The 18,626-nt window shown below is 40.4% G+C and overlaps 1 protein-coding gene across 1 annotated transcript in view; it reads right to left on the reverse strand.

Moving 5' to 3' along the window:
• Positions 1-147: 147 nt before the first annotated feature.
• Positions 148-18,626, reverse strand: part of znf644b (zinc finger protein 644b) — a 43,660-nt gene continuing 25,181 nt past the window's right edge. Inside the window, exons 3-7 of the mRNA XM_049588995.1 lie at positions 12,256-14,910; positions 9,953-10,531; positions 7,264-7,377; positions 6,882-6,978; positions 148-3,670 (exon numbers count right to left, since the gene is read on the reverse strand). Coding sequence (XP_049444952.1) covers positions 3,493-3,670; positions 6,882-6,978; positions 7,264-7,377; positions 9,953-10,531; positions 12,256-14,905 — 3,618 coding nt within the window. The 5' untranslated portion in view covers positions 14,906-14,910 and the 3' untranslated portion in view covers positions 148-3,492. The remainder of the gene's footprint in view (positions 3,671-6,881; positions 6,979-7,263; positions 7,378-9,952; positions 10,532-12,255; positions 14,911-18,626) is intronic.

The following is an 18,626-nucleotide window of genomic DNA, read 5'->3' on the forward strand; positions in this document are numbered from 1 at the left end:
GCAACCAGGACTTTCTTGGTTAGTAGCAGAGAACAGCAGAATGACTGTAGGAAACATTAACAATGAGAGATAGTGAGAAATAGCAGCTGGTATCAGAGTATCAATACTGCGGAAAATGAGTACTGAAACTGATTCAAATATTCAGGATCAATATGTATCCATAAATCAAAATTCAATACTTTGGAGCAGCAAAGGTACTTTACTTTTGGTGCTCCAAACTTGTGTGTTATCCTGGCTTCAGTGTGTGTTACCATGCTTAGACTCAGGTTGACTCAGTACTGTTCCATCTATGGGTGACCAAAGCTTACACCATTTATTGACACAAATATATATATATATCTTATTAATACAGATATACAAAAAACCTAAACATAGAATGCATAAACACTGAGATCATACATTGAAGTAGCTGTAGATGTTTCTGTTCAGTTCCTACAAAGAGTTTTGAGTCAAACCGTCGTTTTGTCCTTCCTGTGTTTCTGGTTGACTCTCCATTTAGACATTCCAAAAACCCTATAAAAATTGGATGGTCAGAAATTCAGCATGGCCATCCCTAATTATTAATTCATTGTAATACTCTTTCACCTAACCTTGAATATCCAAAGACATTTTGGCTCACTATTCTCCTGCAAATTGAGTCTTTTGTTCTATAAATCTCAGACAGTGTCCTCAATTAACCACTGGAGTCAAACCTTTTGTCCACTCCACCAAAACTGCTGTAAATTATCTCGACTCACAGGACTGTGCTGCAGAGTGAAGGTGCCATGCTCTGTTTGCCAATATCTACATCCCATTGTTTATGTAACTTAACACAGCATCACCAATAAATGCTTTAGTATATAATTTATTTAAAATTCGTGACAATTTCGTATCATGCAAGTTTATTATCAACGCTGCTGATTTCTATACCAACATTTATCTGAAAAAAATTGTATTGAATCCGCCCAACACTAAGTCTAAAAACTATCAAGCCTGAGTATGTGAGGTTTATTTTATAGAAATGGATATTAACAACTGGTATATAAGGGAGCCCTACAGTACATGTCTATATTTTTAAAAAGTTAATTATTTAAAGAGAAAATACTTAAATAATTCCATAAAATTAAATTTGGTCATTAAAGCTTAATATTTGTTTGATTTAGCCAAATCTTTTTTATCTTGCATTGCAGTTGCTGGCTTTTAATACAATATGATAAACTATCATGTGACAGGCATTACTGACATAAAAATATACTTTCATATTCATTCAATATGGATGCGATTCTGAACTTCAAACAAAAATTTAAACTGTGAAGTGTGAGTTGAGCCTTTTGAAGGAAGGAAATGTTGGTGTATGTTTCTGCAAACTACAGATGTGTTACATTTGTATGTTTCATACGTATCATATCAACGTGTCTTAAGTGACGTAGTATATGAGTTGGGTGGGGGGACAGTGGATGGCGTGTCACCTCACCCAGATGCCTGCCAAGCTACAGACCAGCAGACCAGAGTGGAAAATAATGTAACTTAAACAGCTGGGAACACCCTATAGGGCGGGTGGAAGGGGCGATGGATGGGTCAAACAAACCCTGGACTTTCACCCTGGAGCCCACTCTTCGCTTCCTGTATGAATGTTGAGCCAAACCATGTTGTTTTCCTGTGAATACGGAAGTGAATTCTGAAAAGATACAATGTGTGTAACAGGCGTAAAGTGTAAACAGACATGCCCAGGATACCCTGCACGTCATATGTAGACGTCAAAAGTCCACTGAAAAAGCGGCAATAGGTGACAAGTTGGGAGTGAGAATATTTGGACAATTACTCATTACTCTTTTTTTTTTTTGTTTATAGCCACCAAACTCCTCGCTGTTTTTCCACCGAGGATTGTGCCACGAAAAGTGGTTGTTTTTCCAAGACATTGCTGCCTATCCATCCTGGTCATATTCCGAAGTCGCCTAATATCGGCGCTTAGACAGTTACTTCCGTGTCAGACACCGAGGAAAATAGCTGTCCTTTCACATTGGTGTGATATGTGTCGACGCCGTACAACAACTTAAGTTATGGGGGGTAAAGTCCAAGTAGAGCGGGTGGGAGGGGCGGTGGATGGGTCCAACAATCACCGACTTTCATCGACATGGAAAGTCCATGATCAAATGGCGATATGTGACGAGATCAGAGTGAGAATGTATTGGCTTCTGTTCTTGGTATTATGCCCCCAAAACTAGTACTTCAAGACAACAAGTGATCTTTTCCTAACCATAACCAAGTGATTTTTGTGTCTAACCCTAACCACCTTAACCACAGCATTGCTGAAATATTAAATTTTAACATATCCGCTACATAATAATGTACAGATAAAACATATCCATGGTTTGCATTAAAGTGCAATGCAAACATTTTTTCTGGCAAATGGGGGAATCTGTCTCTGCTGCCCTGCAAAATAAGCAATAAGTTTACTAATTGGGATACATTTGGAGAACAGGTTGCGGACATGCGTTTAGTCCCAGGAATCTCTGTACTTGATGCATTATTACTCATGTGAGAACCAAAAGTGACCCATTTCAGGGTCCAACCCTTCAGAAATTCAGAGCTGCCACAATGAGGAAAAAACAATCCTAACAATATGTCGTTATAACTGCAGATGTTTCTTGTTATAACCAGAGAGGTTTCTCATTATAAAAAGATGTGAGAGCCGCATTTCAGAACCTGCACTGATGGTTGAAGGTTAAGCAGAAGAACAATGACAGAACAAGCTGTCCCAACATAACGCAACATCTTCACTTTGATTAAGAGAGATGCTCTCTCTGATGCAGGCACAGAGAGGTGAAATCCTACAAAGCATCCACAAACTAATGACAGCCCTGAGTACACTGCTTAACAAGAGCACTATTTTATTTTATGTCGTCTCTAAAACAAAGGGAGACATGAACTTAATTGAAATGCTCAGGCTCGTGTGTTTTGCCAATACAAGAGTGGCGACGCTCCTTTTAACTTTTTTCTTACTGTGACAAAAAGTTTCTCATAAAAAGAGAGAAAGATTTTGAGAACTATTTCTTTTTATAATGAGAAAGTTTCTGTTTATGATGTAAAAAGATATTTGTATATTTTTTTTCATTTCATGATGAAATGGTTTTCTTATTTTAACAAAATGCTTTATAACAAGGCACTTTTCTTTATCATGACAAACATAAAAGAATAATGTTTTCCCAACAATGGCAGTTCTGTACTGCCAGACCAGCTTCACACTGCCACCGCTGTATCTAATTTACACAACGGTCAATGAAGATACATCCTATAAGTTGCATTAGCCAAGTTGATAAGGCAAAGCATTAAAATATCCTATACAAAGATTTTGCTTATATACCAATATTATTAATATATTCTTTAAATAGTCATGGTTAAATATTATATATTTCTATAAACAGTTGCAGGACTAATCTAAAACAATGTGTTGGTTATACATATAAACAATGTGCAAATTCAGGCAACTGGAAGTTTGCGACGGCTAAAACTCTACTCAAGATCTGGGTGATCACCAGACAAACTCATTTGTATTTTGTGATGAAGACCCAAAACCTCAACCATCCCTGTCCCTGAGTGGGGCACGCTGGTGTGCAGAAGATGCCTCTGTAAATGCTTGATCCAATCCTCCTGGATAGACAAGGGACCCTGGAAGACGAGGTCACAGAATCTGCAGAAATAGGAGGAGAAGTCAGTCACTGTTTCTAGTTAAAGCCACAAGGCCCAGACACACCAAGGAAATAACTCTCCACACCAGCAGGCGGCGGATGACTGCAATCCTCATTCAAATAAGGAAACTGGATGACTGTCTTGACACTAGTTAGCCAGTTAGCACATGAACAACACAATCCAATGTTGAAAGAACAGAGCATATTTTTTTACCGTGCGCCAGGTGAACAATAACACAAACCATCAGGAAAAGTTTCTGCTAAAGAGCTCAACGACTTAAGCAAAAATAATCTTACCTTATGTAACCAGTTTGTTTTGGCCTCACCCCCTCTTGACTTTTGCTCTTTGTTTACTTTCCTCACTTCCGTTTCTCTTCTTGTACACTGAGCTGAACTACCAATGTGAATGATTTTATTCATTGACAGGCAGTGCCGTTGCAGATGCAGATGCAGATGCCAACGCCAATTCAACATGCTGAATGGGCCAAAAAAAAAAAAAAAAGCCAACGGGGGCCAACAAGGGACAACGGTGCGGGACACACCACACTGACTAGGGCAACAGACACTAAGTGGCGGCCGTTGACTGACAGCCGACCATTGGCTTGGTGCGTCAGGGCCTATAGACTGCATATAAGAATTGGATATAGCCACTGTGATATCACACATTGGTGTGTGGACTACCATTTGAAGCCCTGAGTTTGGCATTTTGGCCATCGGCATCTTGGGTTTTTTTTGTTTTTTTTTTGGAGTAAGACGTGACCGTAGTTGAACGAAATGGTGGGGCTAGGGAGGAGCAAGGAGTGGACCTGACTGAGTACCTGAGGATCTCTGTGGTAGCGGCGTGTCAATCACAAGGTAGCTATGCGCTAAAGCATGCCCAGCTTTATGGTCTATTCTAGTCTAAATGGGACTACACTGTACAAGATGAACATCATGTTGTACTAAAGAAGACTGAAAAAAACTAGCAATAAAGACCATAAACTCATTATAGAAATGTTTACTGAGGTAATATATCAAGTGAAATTTTGGCCCATTTTCTCATAGACTTATGTACAACTGAGCTTCTTTCAGCAACCAGTGGAGTCGTGCCCTCTGGGCATTTGGAAGAATGCAGGTTTAAGGCACTTCCACAATAACTTTACTTTTCCAGACCCAGAGGCTGCATTCATTATTTCCTACAGTCTAATACACAACCATCTTCTTCCAGTGTGAAATGTTGGCTGTTTTTCACTGTATCGGTTGTTTTATTGTTCTGATTACAATACAATCTCTGCAGCGTTGGTCCTGCGGTGAAATCCAGAATTTGTCCCAATAGGTAAGCTACCTTCTGCCTTTTAAGTGGGCGAGCTAATTAAATTCTCTTTCTTGCACACAGACCTGTTGCTTTTATCAAGCCAAATTATGTGGGCTGACACCACTGTTTAAGGCCAGCCTTGCCCACTGGATTGACAATAGTATACAGTAGAACAATGTGGATAAGGGTGTGCTATTGCATTCAGGTGTCATGGCACATTTCACCCAAGGTATAAGAGCATAATGGGCACTATGTCACAGTGTCATAGTGTTCTGCTCCCACTTAGTCTGTCCTATCCACATTTAAACAGTTCTGCCAATCCTACTGTGGGTGCAAGCACTTTATTCGGAAAGCAAATGCTTGGAGATGCCCAGTGGCAGTCTATCTATTCCTACAGGGGACTACTTATATTTTTCCTTATTTTCTGTCATATATAATATTATATGTTAATATTAAACGTGACCAAAGTGTCAAATAAACTTACGTAAAAGTAATCCCTGTGAGCAAGAAGGCTTCTGACTGTTCTGAGTACTTTGTTTCCATGTGTATTCTCCTACTTTTGAGACAAGCCAACCCGCTGTCACTCCCTACTTGTGAAATATTGACACTTGGTCAGTGGTCCTCAGCGTCAGACACTGACGCACAGAGGCACCCCTTAGTGGTAGTATTTTTAGACTCTCTGAGTAACTACCGTTGTATATAGAGCGAGAAAGTCTGTATGCCACAGGTGGGAGTGAAGGGGGATTGGTCAAACTCCTGACAGCTGGAAGCCCACTGTTCGTGTCCCATGTAAGCCAAAAGTGAATTGAATTTTTTAAATAACAATATAGTGTGCTAGTATGTGTAGCGTACTCTGCTAGTGACATATGTCATGTGACGTTATACTACATTACAACATTAGTGAAAAATGTAGTTATTTTAAGATGTTTTTTTTTTAATTTATGTTGAAGCTGTAAAAGTTTGAGTCCTCGGGTATAAAAGTATCTGGATCTTCAGTATTATTGGTCCCATAGAGCAAGCACAGTAAAGACTTACTCCAGACGAGCTGCTAACGTCTAGTGTAACCCGCCGCTAACTTGAATGAGGATAAATGTTATTGGAACAAAAGGGTCGAATCCCAGTGTTGAACGAGTCATTTTGGGGGGTTGTGAAGCTCAAAAAAAAAATGTATCCACTGATTTACAGACATGTCTTTCTCAATGTAAGTTAATGGAGAAAAAGTGTTTTGGGGCCAAATGGCATCACGTGACAGAACTGAAAGTTGTAGTTACACAGTCTGGCCACCACATCAAATTGGCTTCAAAGTCCATTGCTGCCCCTGGGGGTCTGATTTTTGTACTACCAGTGCTTCTCAAAGTCAAGGATGCTGCCTTAGATGGACGTCGGGTCCTACAGAGGCTAGGCAAGACTCGGGGAGCACACATTGGAACAGGCTAGGGAGTGCGCAGGTGTGCATCATTGAAGAGGTCCCGCCTCCAATTTCAATAAATCGTGCACAAAGAATTGTTGGTACTTCATGCCCACTGAGGATACACACATGTGTCCTCGTGGGAAGGACTTCTTCCTTGGTAGAATTCAAAGATTCCGCTGATCCTTCAGCGGGATTCAATGTTGTAGCCTCCTTTAAATTCAGCCATTTAAGGGTCCTTCCTTAACTTTGAGAAGCACCATCTGTTACCTGACTTCCTACTTTGCTCACCTCAAAATTACTACAGCCACTACAAGTCGTTGCCTAACAACACATGAAAATAAAGGAGGTAGAGCAGGGCCATGCTACCTCAAATCTATGTTCCCTGATGACAACAGATAACATCCATTTTATTGGCTGATAACATTCGAAGCAGGTGATAAAGAATGTGTTCACCTCACTTTTCACTGAGAGAACAATGGTTACATATGTAACCTTCAGTTCTATGTACCTGCAGGTGAGTGTGTATATCTCAGCATTCAAGGAGGGTAAAATCTTCTTTTTTAGCCCAGGCCTTGGTCTTGGCTTCTTCTGTTTATAATCATAGCCTAAAAAGACAAAACACTGCACTGCTTAATCTGAGGGAATGTATTAAGATATCACTGACAAGCAGCATAAATAAATAATCCAAAAGCCAAACCATTATTCAAGATTTACTATTCTAGTCAGCATCCATTGAAAGACATACTAGGTCTAATGTCTAATAACACAGCGTTCATCACAAATATTCACCTTCTTCTTAATTGGGTTCCACAGATTAAATCACTACTATTAGCATGGCACAGGAAGCACATATGCCAACGTTTTTCTATAGCATATCGTCAGAAATGTACCTGGTTCTTCGAAAACAGCGATCCTCTTCCTGTGTGCATAGGCTCTGAGGTGACCAGGAAGCCCGGGGAAGGTGCCGTTACACTGAATACAAATCTTGTTCGAATCACTTTCCCCTGAAAGATCAAAAAACAAAATTAAAACTCACAGAGAACAAGACAAATTGTTCAAAATGTTCAAACTGAAATTATGCTGTAATATTTTTCATTTGCTTAATCTTTAATGGATAATTAGATAGGGTGATGTTCTTTATATAGCTGATATTTATGTCTCAAATCAAGGTTTAGGATCATCAGAAGTCAGATTCTGTAGTATTTAAAAAAAAAATGCATCTCAGGATGGTGTTTTGAGTTCATGCAGTAATTTTATTATCAAGCAAAACTGTTACTCCCAGTGAGCTCTAACATCTTCTTCCACCTGGTATCTCTGGAAGCATCTGATTTGCACTCTCCTGTTTGGAAAGTGTTACTGGTTAAGTTTAACACAATCCCGTGTCTTCGGAGGGACTATTTTCACATACGGCACCTCATGAGAGTCACATAGGCTGCATAAACTACACAAAAAAATCACAGATGTGTTAGTCCTATGACGGAAAACTGGCAATGATGGTGCTGTGAACCACTGCCTGTTAACCAGAAAATTTAAGTAGCTATCCCAAAAGATCTCTAAAATTAAAGAGAAGCAGATTTTATATTCGAAAGTAATTTATGTTTAAAGGAAAATCTGTCCTGCTGATACAGAAATGTCTCTGAATATTGATCAAAAATTTTTTTTCATGTTGTCTTTAACTGAAGGTGATGATACAATGTGAACCTGATGAAAATGTATTATTATTATAAACACCCTGATGGTACTCTACAAACTAATCTACACTGATTTCAGGACTGGACACACAAAGAAAGTTGTCTTTTGTCACTGTAACACCTCAATAATGGAAACCACTATAAATTTCAGTTTAAAACAGAACTCAACAAAGGGCAGTTTGATTTAAATCTTTATCTTTTATCTTATCCTCCTCAGTACCTGACTGAAAGTTTGATTTGGACAGACATTAAACAAAATTGTGGAAACACGGATGATGGGCTTCCAACAAAACATCAAGAGAATCTCATGATTTTTTAATACGAACTTCAAAAGCACTTTGGCGACATTCAGTCTATTGTGTTTTTTCCACAAATCAAATGATGTGAACTATTCTCATATTGTTTAACTGGTCTCCATCTGCAGTATACGGGTATCTGTAAAGAGATACTGAAAAGTTGTAATAAAATATTGATGGAAATCAGAGGACTGAACGTTAGTATATACACATTTAATTGTGCCTGCAATAGAACAAAGCTAAAATGCTCCCAAACTGTTAATAAGGGGTGGGTGGGTTGGGGGGTGTTATGGAGTTTGACTGTACCGACACTTATTTTTGCACTGTTAACTTTTGTCAAAGCTACATCTGCAAGATCAGAGGTCCAATAATTCAGCTTTCATTGTGAAGTCAAAACTCCTTTCCCAAAGTAATGTTGTGGACTCACAGACACAATTCAAATCAAACACCGTATGAGGATAAAAGATCTACAGTTTGCAGTAACATGACTGTAAAATAAAGGTATAGCGTTCCATCAAGCAACACAGAACAATTATTGTACTTTATCCTCAGATTAACTTTCCCTTCAATTAAGTGAAGATACGAGTGTTTCATCATGTCATGCGTTGTAGTGATGGGCAAAAATGAACAAACAAATGGTTCTGAACAACTCTTTTCGTGTTCAGTATGTGCTGGGTCAGCCTGTAAAACGTCTCATGAATTTCCGACTTTTTTCCGACCTACAAAGAAGTAATGTTACTTGCTGTACAGCACTGTTACTGGGATAAAACTACCCATATGACCATTTAAAGGTACGGTTTACTCTATTCAAACTATCTTTTTCCTCTTACCTGTGGTAATATTTATCAGTCTAGATAGTTTTGGTGTGAGTTGTGTTGGAGATGTCAGCCTTAGAGATGTCTGCCTTTTCTCCAGTATAATGGAGCTTGATGACACTCAAAGTGCCAAGAAATACATTTCAAGAGCAATGTCTTTCCAGAAATCATGACCTGGTTACTCAAGATAATCCAGACCTGGTTGTGAGCAGTTTCATGTAGGAACTACTTTCTTTTTGACCAAACTAAGAATAAAGTATGGTGTAAATAGTGGATGTGTGTGGCTAGACGGATGGGAGTCAAACTGAATAGGCTATTTGAAAGAGTTTTGAGGTGGGATTGTAAAGTGGAGAGAGAGCTGATGTTAGGAATGCCCAGTGGGAGAGAGTTCCAGAGGGGAGTAGAGCGGCTGAAGGCTCTAGACCCCATGGTGGTCAGGTGGGCTGGCGGGACAGTAAGGTGGATGGAAGAGGAAGACCTCAGAGCGTAGGTGGGGGTGTGGATGTGCGAGAGTTCGGAGAGGATACAGAGATACTAGGTTGTGGATGGCCTTAAAGGTGAGGAGTAAGATCTTAAAGTCAATGTGGCATTGAACAACGAGCTGGTATTGGAGAAAAGGTAGACATCTCAACAGCCAATATCTCCAACTCACTAGATTGATAAATAGCACTATAGGCAAGAGGAAAAATATGTGTTTCTAGTTTTGGGTGAACTGTCCCTTTAAGAAACTGTTCAAACATGAGATTGCTAAAGAGCTGAGTGCATGAGACTTCATACCATGAGTCCAGTTTGGTTCCACGCTGGTCATCTGTGTCTCCTCCATGTAATCTTTGGTCAAATCACAGAGCTTGCTGCTTGCATAGGCGTCCTGGTTGTTCCTCGCCGTGAGCTCCAAACTATTCTGTCTCATCTTGAGGAGTTCAACTAAAGTGCTAGTGGAGGCCTTAGTGCCTCTTTGTGCTTCTGCCTGAGGCTTCTTCCTTTCTGAGAAGGCCTCTGCCTCCTGTTTTGGTACAAAGTCGTCCAATATGGGACGTGGACTCCTCATCTCATATTGGATTTTCACTGGGATGCCCATGCGCATCAAGAGCAGGCCATCACTGCTGATTAGGTTCTGGGACACAAAAGGTCGCGAGGGGACCTGGCTCTTGTTGAGGACCTGGAGGATGTTCTGATATTCCTTTTTGTCCTGTAGCAGTTCATTAAGGATGCACAGCGGGGACTTACTGGTGCTGGTAACACTTCTACCGATTCGTTTCAGGTGTCCCCTCACATGGTTGGAGAGGCCAGTCTTAGTATCAAACCAACCCCAGCACAGGGGGCATGTGTGCTCTCCTTGGGTTTCTGGCTTCACAGCTGCAATATCAGATAAAATCTGTCACACAAACTGAATTGAAAGAACAAAACACCAAACTAATATTCATGATAATATACTGTTTTGGTTTGCTTTATAATACTCTAGCCAAATCAATGTTTGTAATAACACAGTCAAATGGCAATGTGAAAACAACATGACAATGTTATTATCACCTGAATCTGGAGCTCCACTTTATGGAGCTTTTTTGTGAGTTAGACTTCATTGTTAAACTTTCCTGGTCCACTGTCACCGCTCTCATAGTATCGTTGTGGGCTGCAATAGGCAGCTGTTCTCAGTAAAACAGCTTTAAAACACTACCTGCTCAGCAAAAAACAGTACACCGACACAGTTAGTGAGTAGGTGGTGAACATAGTGGAGCATTTAGCAACTTACCTGCCATGTGTTTCCCCCGGGAGTAGGTAGAGACCAAATACAGACTTAAAAGAGTAACTGCTCGATGTGTAAAAAGGCAACTGTTTATCAACTAGCTCACCTTATCAAATTAAAAAAGGTATTTCGGTACTATGCTAACAACTTGCCAAAATATTTAACTGCATGTTTAAGTATCATGCAGAAGCCATGCAAAAAAAAACAACCCACTGTCAACAACATCCATTGCCAATGTTTTTTTTAATTCTCTTAATATCACGTGTACATGGCATATTTATATTTGATAAAAATGTCTGTAATGATATGACATATCATAGGTTCTGCTATTATTTAAGTTTTCACAACCATTTCTGTATATTTTGAATAGTTTATAGTCAGGGACTGTGCTATGGTTATGTTTATATTTACTTTATTTATATATTAGAATACATGCACAAGTTATTTATGACAAGTGTGGGAGGAGCTTGTTGTGCATAAAGACAAAATGAAGTCCGTGCTGGTTTGGATCCTAATGAGTTTTTAACCGTGTTATGCAGTGTTAGAGTGTATAATGTCAATCAATGCAAGAGAATAAATAGAAATAGGACATCGAGTCGGTAGTGGAACGTACGAAATGTAATTTTGGAAGAACTTGGCCTGCCGTTTTTTTTGTGTGTGTTCTCAATAAACCTCATTGAGCTTTTTCTGTGCCGTGTGTGAGTACTGTGGATCTTTAGAAAAAGAACAGAAACACGGCTCAAACCCGAGATACCTCGCAGACTAAGTGGCCTTGGGAACTTTGGTATGCAAGTTCTGCAGGTATTTGGTCATTAACCACACCAATGAAAAATTCAAATTCTGACCCACTGATGGATCTGGATCAAAAGTAAAGTGATCAAATAAGTTTATGACAATCAATGCAAAAGGATTTAGGTCTTTACTTCTCCTGTGTTCTAAGCGTATAGAAGAACTACAGTGGCTGACGCAAAGACACAAATAGCTCTATTTAGAGTCAGTGTTTGGTTTGTCTGTTCTGGGCTACTGTAGAAACAACATGGTGGACTCTGTGGAAGAGTGCCCACTCTGTATGTAGACACAGCAGCTCATTCTTAGGTAATGAAACAACAAAAATTCTTAGATTCAGGTGATTATACACTTTTGAAAATGTAGTTCTGAATATCATATTCCATTTCTGCTTATAGATTCTCCTAAAGCCAACACATCAGACCTTTAAATTTAAGTCTGTGTCTCCTGCATTAAAGTTGTGATGTGCTAAATACCCATCCACCACCCTGACCTCTTCCGTAACTGAATACTAGGTCGATTATGACATAAGGTCAACTAATTTTCATACCTTTTTTAATTTTTCTCGTGCCACAGGTGATCCTTCTGCGGATTCGTGGCTGATGGTCCCGCAGTGCCACTTGTTCTGGCGTAACCATGTGCCGAGCATTGTAGCTCAAGCCGACTCGGTGAAGGTGCCCTCGCACGTGATTGGACAGACCCACTCCGGACTCAAACATGGCAGGGCAGTATGGACAGGGCTTGTGTTCTACCCCTGACGAAGGGGAAACATCAAAGCTGTCGCTTGTAGACACACGAGGCGGCTCTGGAGAATCATCACACACTGTAGTTTCAATATACTCCTCCTTGATTATGAGTTGCTCTATGTCACTGCAGTCTTCATCTGCATCATCGTCATCCTTGAATGCATGAAGGCTTTGGTCTTTGGCTGAAAAGCTTTGCCTCTTTCTGAAATACCTCCGAGCGTACGGGTTCCTTACATTCTCACTTTCCAAGAAGCTGCCTGTAGCTTCACTGGCGTCACTGAAGTTATTGCTGCCCTCGCAGCCTTTCTCTAACTCCTCATCTGCAGACTGTTTCTTGAGCCTCTGGCTAATCCTTGCTGATATATTACCATTCGTATTGTCAATAGTGTTATGCAAGGGTGTTGACATTTTTCTCATTGACAGAGAATTTTGGTTCGCTTGCGCTTGTAAACTCCCACTTGCCGGGTCGTTCTCGCTACCCTGACAGAACATCTGCTCTAATTTAAGATTTCTGGCTGATAGTAAAATATCAGTGGTAGCAGGACAGTTTGCCTGCTTTGAGCTGCCAAAAGCCTTGCAGTCATTGTTTTCAGCGTCCTCCTCCACACAGGTGAGATCACTTGCCACGTTTAATTTTTCTGCTGGTTGCAGGAGTAATTTTCCATGCCTGTCGACCCTCCACAAAGACGGTGACAGCATGCTTTTGGTGCAGCCAACACGGTACTTAAACTGAGGAGAATCTACAGTTTTAAACTTTTGAATGTGAATGCCCTCTTTTTTCCTGGAACACTGGGGGAAATGGATTGTCTCTCCAAGAGTCGACTTAAACAGATTTGGTTTAGCAACCTTTTTGCAATCACCACTGTACCATCGCGGCTGCTTCGTCTCATAATGTCTTTTAATGACTACTTTGTCTCTGTTAGTAAAGAACCCCATTTTACGCTGAAACTGAACACGGTCCACTTCCTCTGCATCATTAGTAAGAGACATTTTCCTGTATTGAGGCTGGTGTGTATTGAGATGTGCGACATGTAGGTGTGCTTCCAGTGCCTGCTGTGTCAGTGTAATGTAGTTACACTCCTCACAGAAGTAGTAGTGCTTCAGATTATCATGAGTTTTGGCATGCTGGACAGAGATTTTAGGGCACTGCACTGCGGTGCCCCTGTCTTCCAGTTCAGTGTTCTTGAGACCTTTGATTTCCTCCATAAGTTTTTCCAGCCTGTCTTGGTGAATAACGATGTGCCTCATGAGGGAGTTGCTATCACAGAACAAACGCCCACACTCCCTGCATATAAAGGGCTGTGAGACATTCTCACTGTTCACCTGATTATGCTTGCCTAAATGATACATCATATGTCTATGGAAATGTCTTTTTTCCTTGAAATTAACATTGCATATTGTGCATGAAAAGAAAAGTGGATCTTGTTCAACTTGTTCCATCTTCAACTGTTCCACTTTTGAACTAAAATTGTCTTCATCTTCAGGGTCATTTTCCTCATTACAGCCTTCCCGTGCTGTGCTATAAATATGGTGCTCCGAGTCTGAAGCTCTGTTCCTAGAAAGAACTTTGAGTGGCACAGCAGAATATTTAATATTAGATCGGGTACCTAAAGAATCTTCTTTGTTGACAATGTCAACATTTTCATCATCACCACTGCAGAGACAGGAACGTCTGTACGTGTGATTCATGTTAACCTTTTCTAGAGAGCCTGACATGCTCTTTACATGTGTATTGTGCTTCCTGTCTCTTTTGTGCATCACTTTGGTCTCCAGCCTTCTGTCATCGTGCAAGGAGCACTCTCTTGCTGAATCCCATCTGATTACTTCAGCATCGTCATAATCATCCGAGGAGCTTTCTGACCATTCTACGTCCCGTCGAGATCTTGTTTTCATTGTCTGTTTTGTCAAAGGTTGGCTAATGTGCATTTGCTCTGCACTGTCTGCACCTGACAGTGTGGAATAGGCCAGTTTGGACTCATTCTCCTCCGAGTGAGACAGTGGCGTGTTGACACCTGGCTGTGTGGCCAGTGTTTTTACGGCGAGCCCCGCTGTGTTCTTCCAAGCGTCTGATTGAAGCTCACTAGGTGGTGGTAACACCTCGGGGCTCGTGTCCTTCTCCGCTTGCCACGCGGCATCCAGGACATTGTTGGATAAAACAGTGCCTTTGTTCAGGACACAGTGTACCTCTGAGGTGGGGTGTGAACCAGGTCCATTAACAAGTGCTCCTGAAGGCAATGAATTGCCTGCATGGGGAACAGCAGGGACACTGCTGTATACAAATGGATTCGGCTGGGTTCCATTTAAAGGGTTTTCGTGTTCATCTGAGGACAGACCTGCAGCATTGTTCTTCAGGGAGAATGTGTGACTCTGTAATGGCTCCTGAGTACGACCTGGGCTGTCAGACACCGATTCCACGTCTTTGTCCTCTTGTGCATTTGGCTTCAGATCAGACATACTTTCTGAAATATGAAAGAATATCACTAAATTATTGAGCATACCCTATATTTCTAATAATGTCAAGCAAGCCAAGTGAAGCAACAAATGTCTTATAGGCATATTTTCTTTTTTTTAAGTGCAGCATTCAATCGTCCAAAAACAGTTTGCAGAAAGAAATAATGCAAATGTAAATTACAAGATGAAACACTGTTGCACAAAAGTCTACTTCTTTTTTCCTCATTCACGCTGATAATGTGGTGCTGTTAAAAAAAAGTAGGTTTTTTTCCTCCATAAAATGAGAGTGGTATTATTCTGTGCCACATTATGATTTTCCAACACCCTCTTTCGCCACCTCTATTCACAACAAACCCTGCTGTTAGCCCTGAATACCCTGGCGAGGATGCTTAATTATGTGCGCGTACCTCTGGGACACAACCTTCCTGCTTCCCCACCTAAAGTTCTCAGTCGTCTGCTAAAATTGACCAATTTCCATGGGAACAAAGTACACCTCCAATGAGATCATATTGCGTCTTATCACTCCGTGATGGTGCCAACACGGATCCCAGCATGAGACTGTTGTTACTTGAATCCCGACAAATTGGCAGGCACACAATCTGTCTTCAACACAAACACAGACCCACACAAAGAAAACATACGCCTTTGCACATTATTTTATTTCATATTTATTTAGACAAACGTATTAAATTGAAGGTTTTGAGTATAGAATTATAATAAAACATGTGTATGCTACATCTTATAAAAGACTACACTATGCTGTCCAGAGCTTAGAGAGAGAGATTTAGTTTAAAATGTATGCTCAGTGGATTTGACATCCAGGGCTGGTCGCTCTCTACAGGAAGCTGCGTTGCTAACGAAGTGGTAAATTCAGTGTTAATGAGTGGCTTCACTGTTGCCACCTCAGAGGTAAAACCTTCCGAGCTCCATATTCTCCCCATCTGTTGTGGTGTAAGAGGTTCGAAGGGGGAACAGACGCTCTCCATTTAAAACCAACTTCACTGTTACCCCCAAACGGCAGGGTGGCAAAACCATCAAAATATCTTGGTTCGAAATGTGTAAGCCTCATTAGCAGCCAACTCACACAACTCACTTCTATATATAACGAACAGAGGTTCAACAGAAATGTAATTTTTTATGAATTTATTTGCTTCTATTTACTTCATTTAGTCAATGTTAAAAGGCTGAATTTGCCTTGCCTGGAGATATTTACAGGGATTATGAGCTTTAATACAGTTAAGCTGTATGCACAGATCAATCTGCTATGAGCTTTTACTAACCCGGTCTGCTATTTTCTCCAAGTCGCTCGCCTCTTTTTCCGTTTGGTAAATAAGATTTAGGAAGAGCGTCATCCTCATTGTATACTGTTCGACAACAGAAAACAAACTATAACAACTCACAGTTTTATACAGAGTGATCTTTTGACTTTTTACCTTCTTTTCTGTTTGCAAATTGCATTTCTCAAGATATTGTGAACTTCTGCAGAAATACAATTGCCACTTTATTAGGTACACCTGTGCAATCTGATGTAATCCAGTATACCAGGCCTGTGAACACTTCTGGGCCTCATTTGCTGATATGTGGGTAAACTTGTTCTTACTTTGCACAGATTACTGTCAGATTCATGATATGTGTGCACCGGCCAATTTTGTCCTTAACTATTACATTAGATTGCATAGGTGCACATGATAAACTGTAGGTTCAAACAATAAAAGCTTTTAATTTGTACCAGCAGCTAAAATGAAATCACGTCAAGTTGTGGAGTGAAAAATTATGCGGTGCAGCATCTCTGAGAGTTGGTGGGCTGGGAATCATGCCATGTACTCACATCAGTATGGCTGGGAGTCTGGCTCACAACCTCAGCGCATGTCAGACTCTATTCTCTTTCATCTTCCAGTCAGTCTCTACTGTGCACAATGTAATTCAATGAAAAAGCCATACACTTTATATATATTTATATACACTGTATAAGTTCCTGCCTGAATCAATTGTGTCATTAAACTGTTACAACTGTTCCAAAATACAGTGTAATAAATATAACCCACTAGGTTTAAAAGCTGAACTTAATTTGACATGGGAGCTCAGATTGATAGTCCGATCTCTGTCTCCTATTGCCCACATGTAGAAGTACATAAATGTAACATAATACAACATCAGAGTCCAAAATACAAGGAACTACGTGGCACTTAGCCGCCCTGAAAGCCTCAATTTGGAAATTTAGGGGAATTTGAAAATATCTCTATCTAAACTAGGAATGGGCATTTTCAGTAACTTCCATTTTCGAGCACATCAAATTTCTGTAGACGACTCTAGTACTAAATAAAACGTAGTGTAGAAATTGGAATGTAAGTTGACCAAAAACTGCAAACACCTGTTATTTGAAATTAATTTGTTTAATAGAGAGGCTTCAATTAGCTTATTAAATCTGGGCGCCCAGTAGCTCACCTCGTAGAGCAGGCTCACCATGTACAAAGGCCATGTTCTTGCCATAGTGCCTACGGGTTCGATTCACTAAGAGTCTAACCTGTCCATTAAAGGCAAAAAGCCAAAAAATGTATTAAACCATAAATTCAAAGTTAACATAAGAAAAATCAGCAAACCTTCGTCGCTGCCGTTAATATTACAAAGATGAGACGCAGCGCTAAAGGACCGTCTTCAAGTTGTTCTCCTTTTAGTCAGTTTAACCTCTGCCCAGTTAGCACAAGCTAACACAGCAGTAGTGGCTAACATCGGGCACCGAGCTGTTAAACAGTCCTAACAAACTCACACCGACACAGGAACTGCTTGACTTTGTCCCCCTGATAGCGGAAAATTTAGGGACATTTTAAGAAGGAAGTGTGCATCTAATCATGACCGAGAGGCTTGTGTAACGTTAGCTAGTTTGCTGCTAATTGAGCTAGCATTAGTTAGCATTAGTTGAACACTTCCATCTGTGCAGTGGTACATTTTTTGCAAATGTAAAATGTATCTAGTCGCCTTCTCTCTCTCTCTCTCTCTCTCTCTCTCTCTCTCTCGTATCCTATTACTGCATCTAGCTAACCCGGCCATTCTGGATGTCACTAACTCGGCTTCTTCTCCGGAGCCTTTGTGCTCCACTGTCTCTCAGATTAACTCATATCGCATCTGTGCAGTGGTACGGTTGGCGGGTGTAGTTCAGTAGCTCCTTTAATGGTCAATCTGACCAATTATAATATAAATTCTGTAATACCGTGAAACTGCAATATTTTCTGAGATGATTATTGTACCGTGAAAATGTCATACCATCGCAACTGTACCTCTGGTTCTCGAAAATAATGGACATTATTTAAAATTTCACCTTTTATAGGCAAAAAAATAGAAAGTAGGGGAGGAAATCACCAGAGGATCCACGATACAACATAATCACAATATTTAACTCACGATACTTTTTTAATGTGATTCGATATGCTGAGTATCATGATAAAATATATTGCATTACATTGCAATTCAGCCATTTTTTTGCAAATGTAAAATGTATCTAGTCGCCTTCTCTCTCTCTCTCTCTCTCTCTCTCTCTCTCTCTCGTATCCTATTACTGCATCTAGCTAACCCGGCCATTCTGGATGTCACTAACTCGGCTTCTTCTCCGGAGCCTTTGTGCTCCACTGTCTCTCAGATTAACTCATATCGCATCTGTGCAGTGGTACGGTTGGCGGGTGTAGTTCAGTAGAAAGAAAATAGTTTATTTTTAAAGGGGAGACTTTTT

The sequence above is a fragment of the Epinephelus fuscoguttatus genome, linkage group LG10, assembly GCF_011397635.1.
Source record: "Epinephelus fuscoguttatus linkage group LG10, E.fuscoguttatus.final_Chr_v1".
NCBI lineage: Eukaryota > Metazoa > Chordata > Actinopteri > Perciformes > Serranidae > Epinephelus > Epinephelus fuscoguttatus.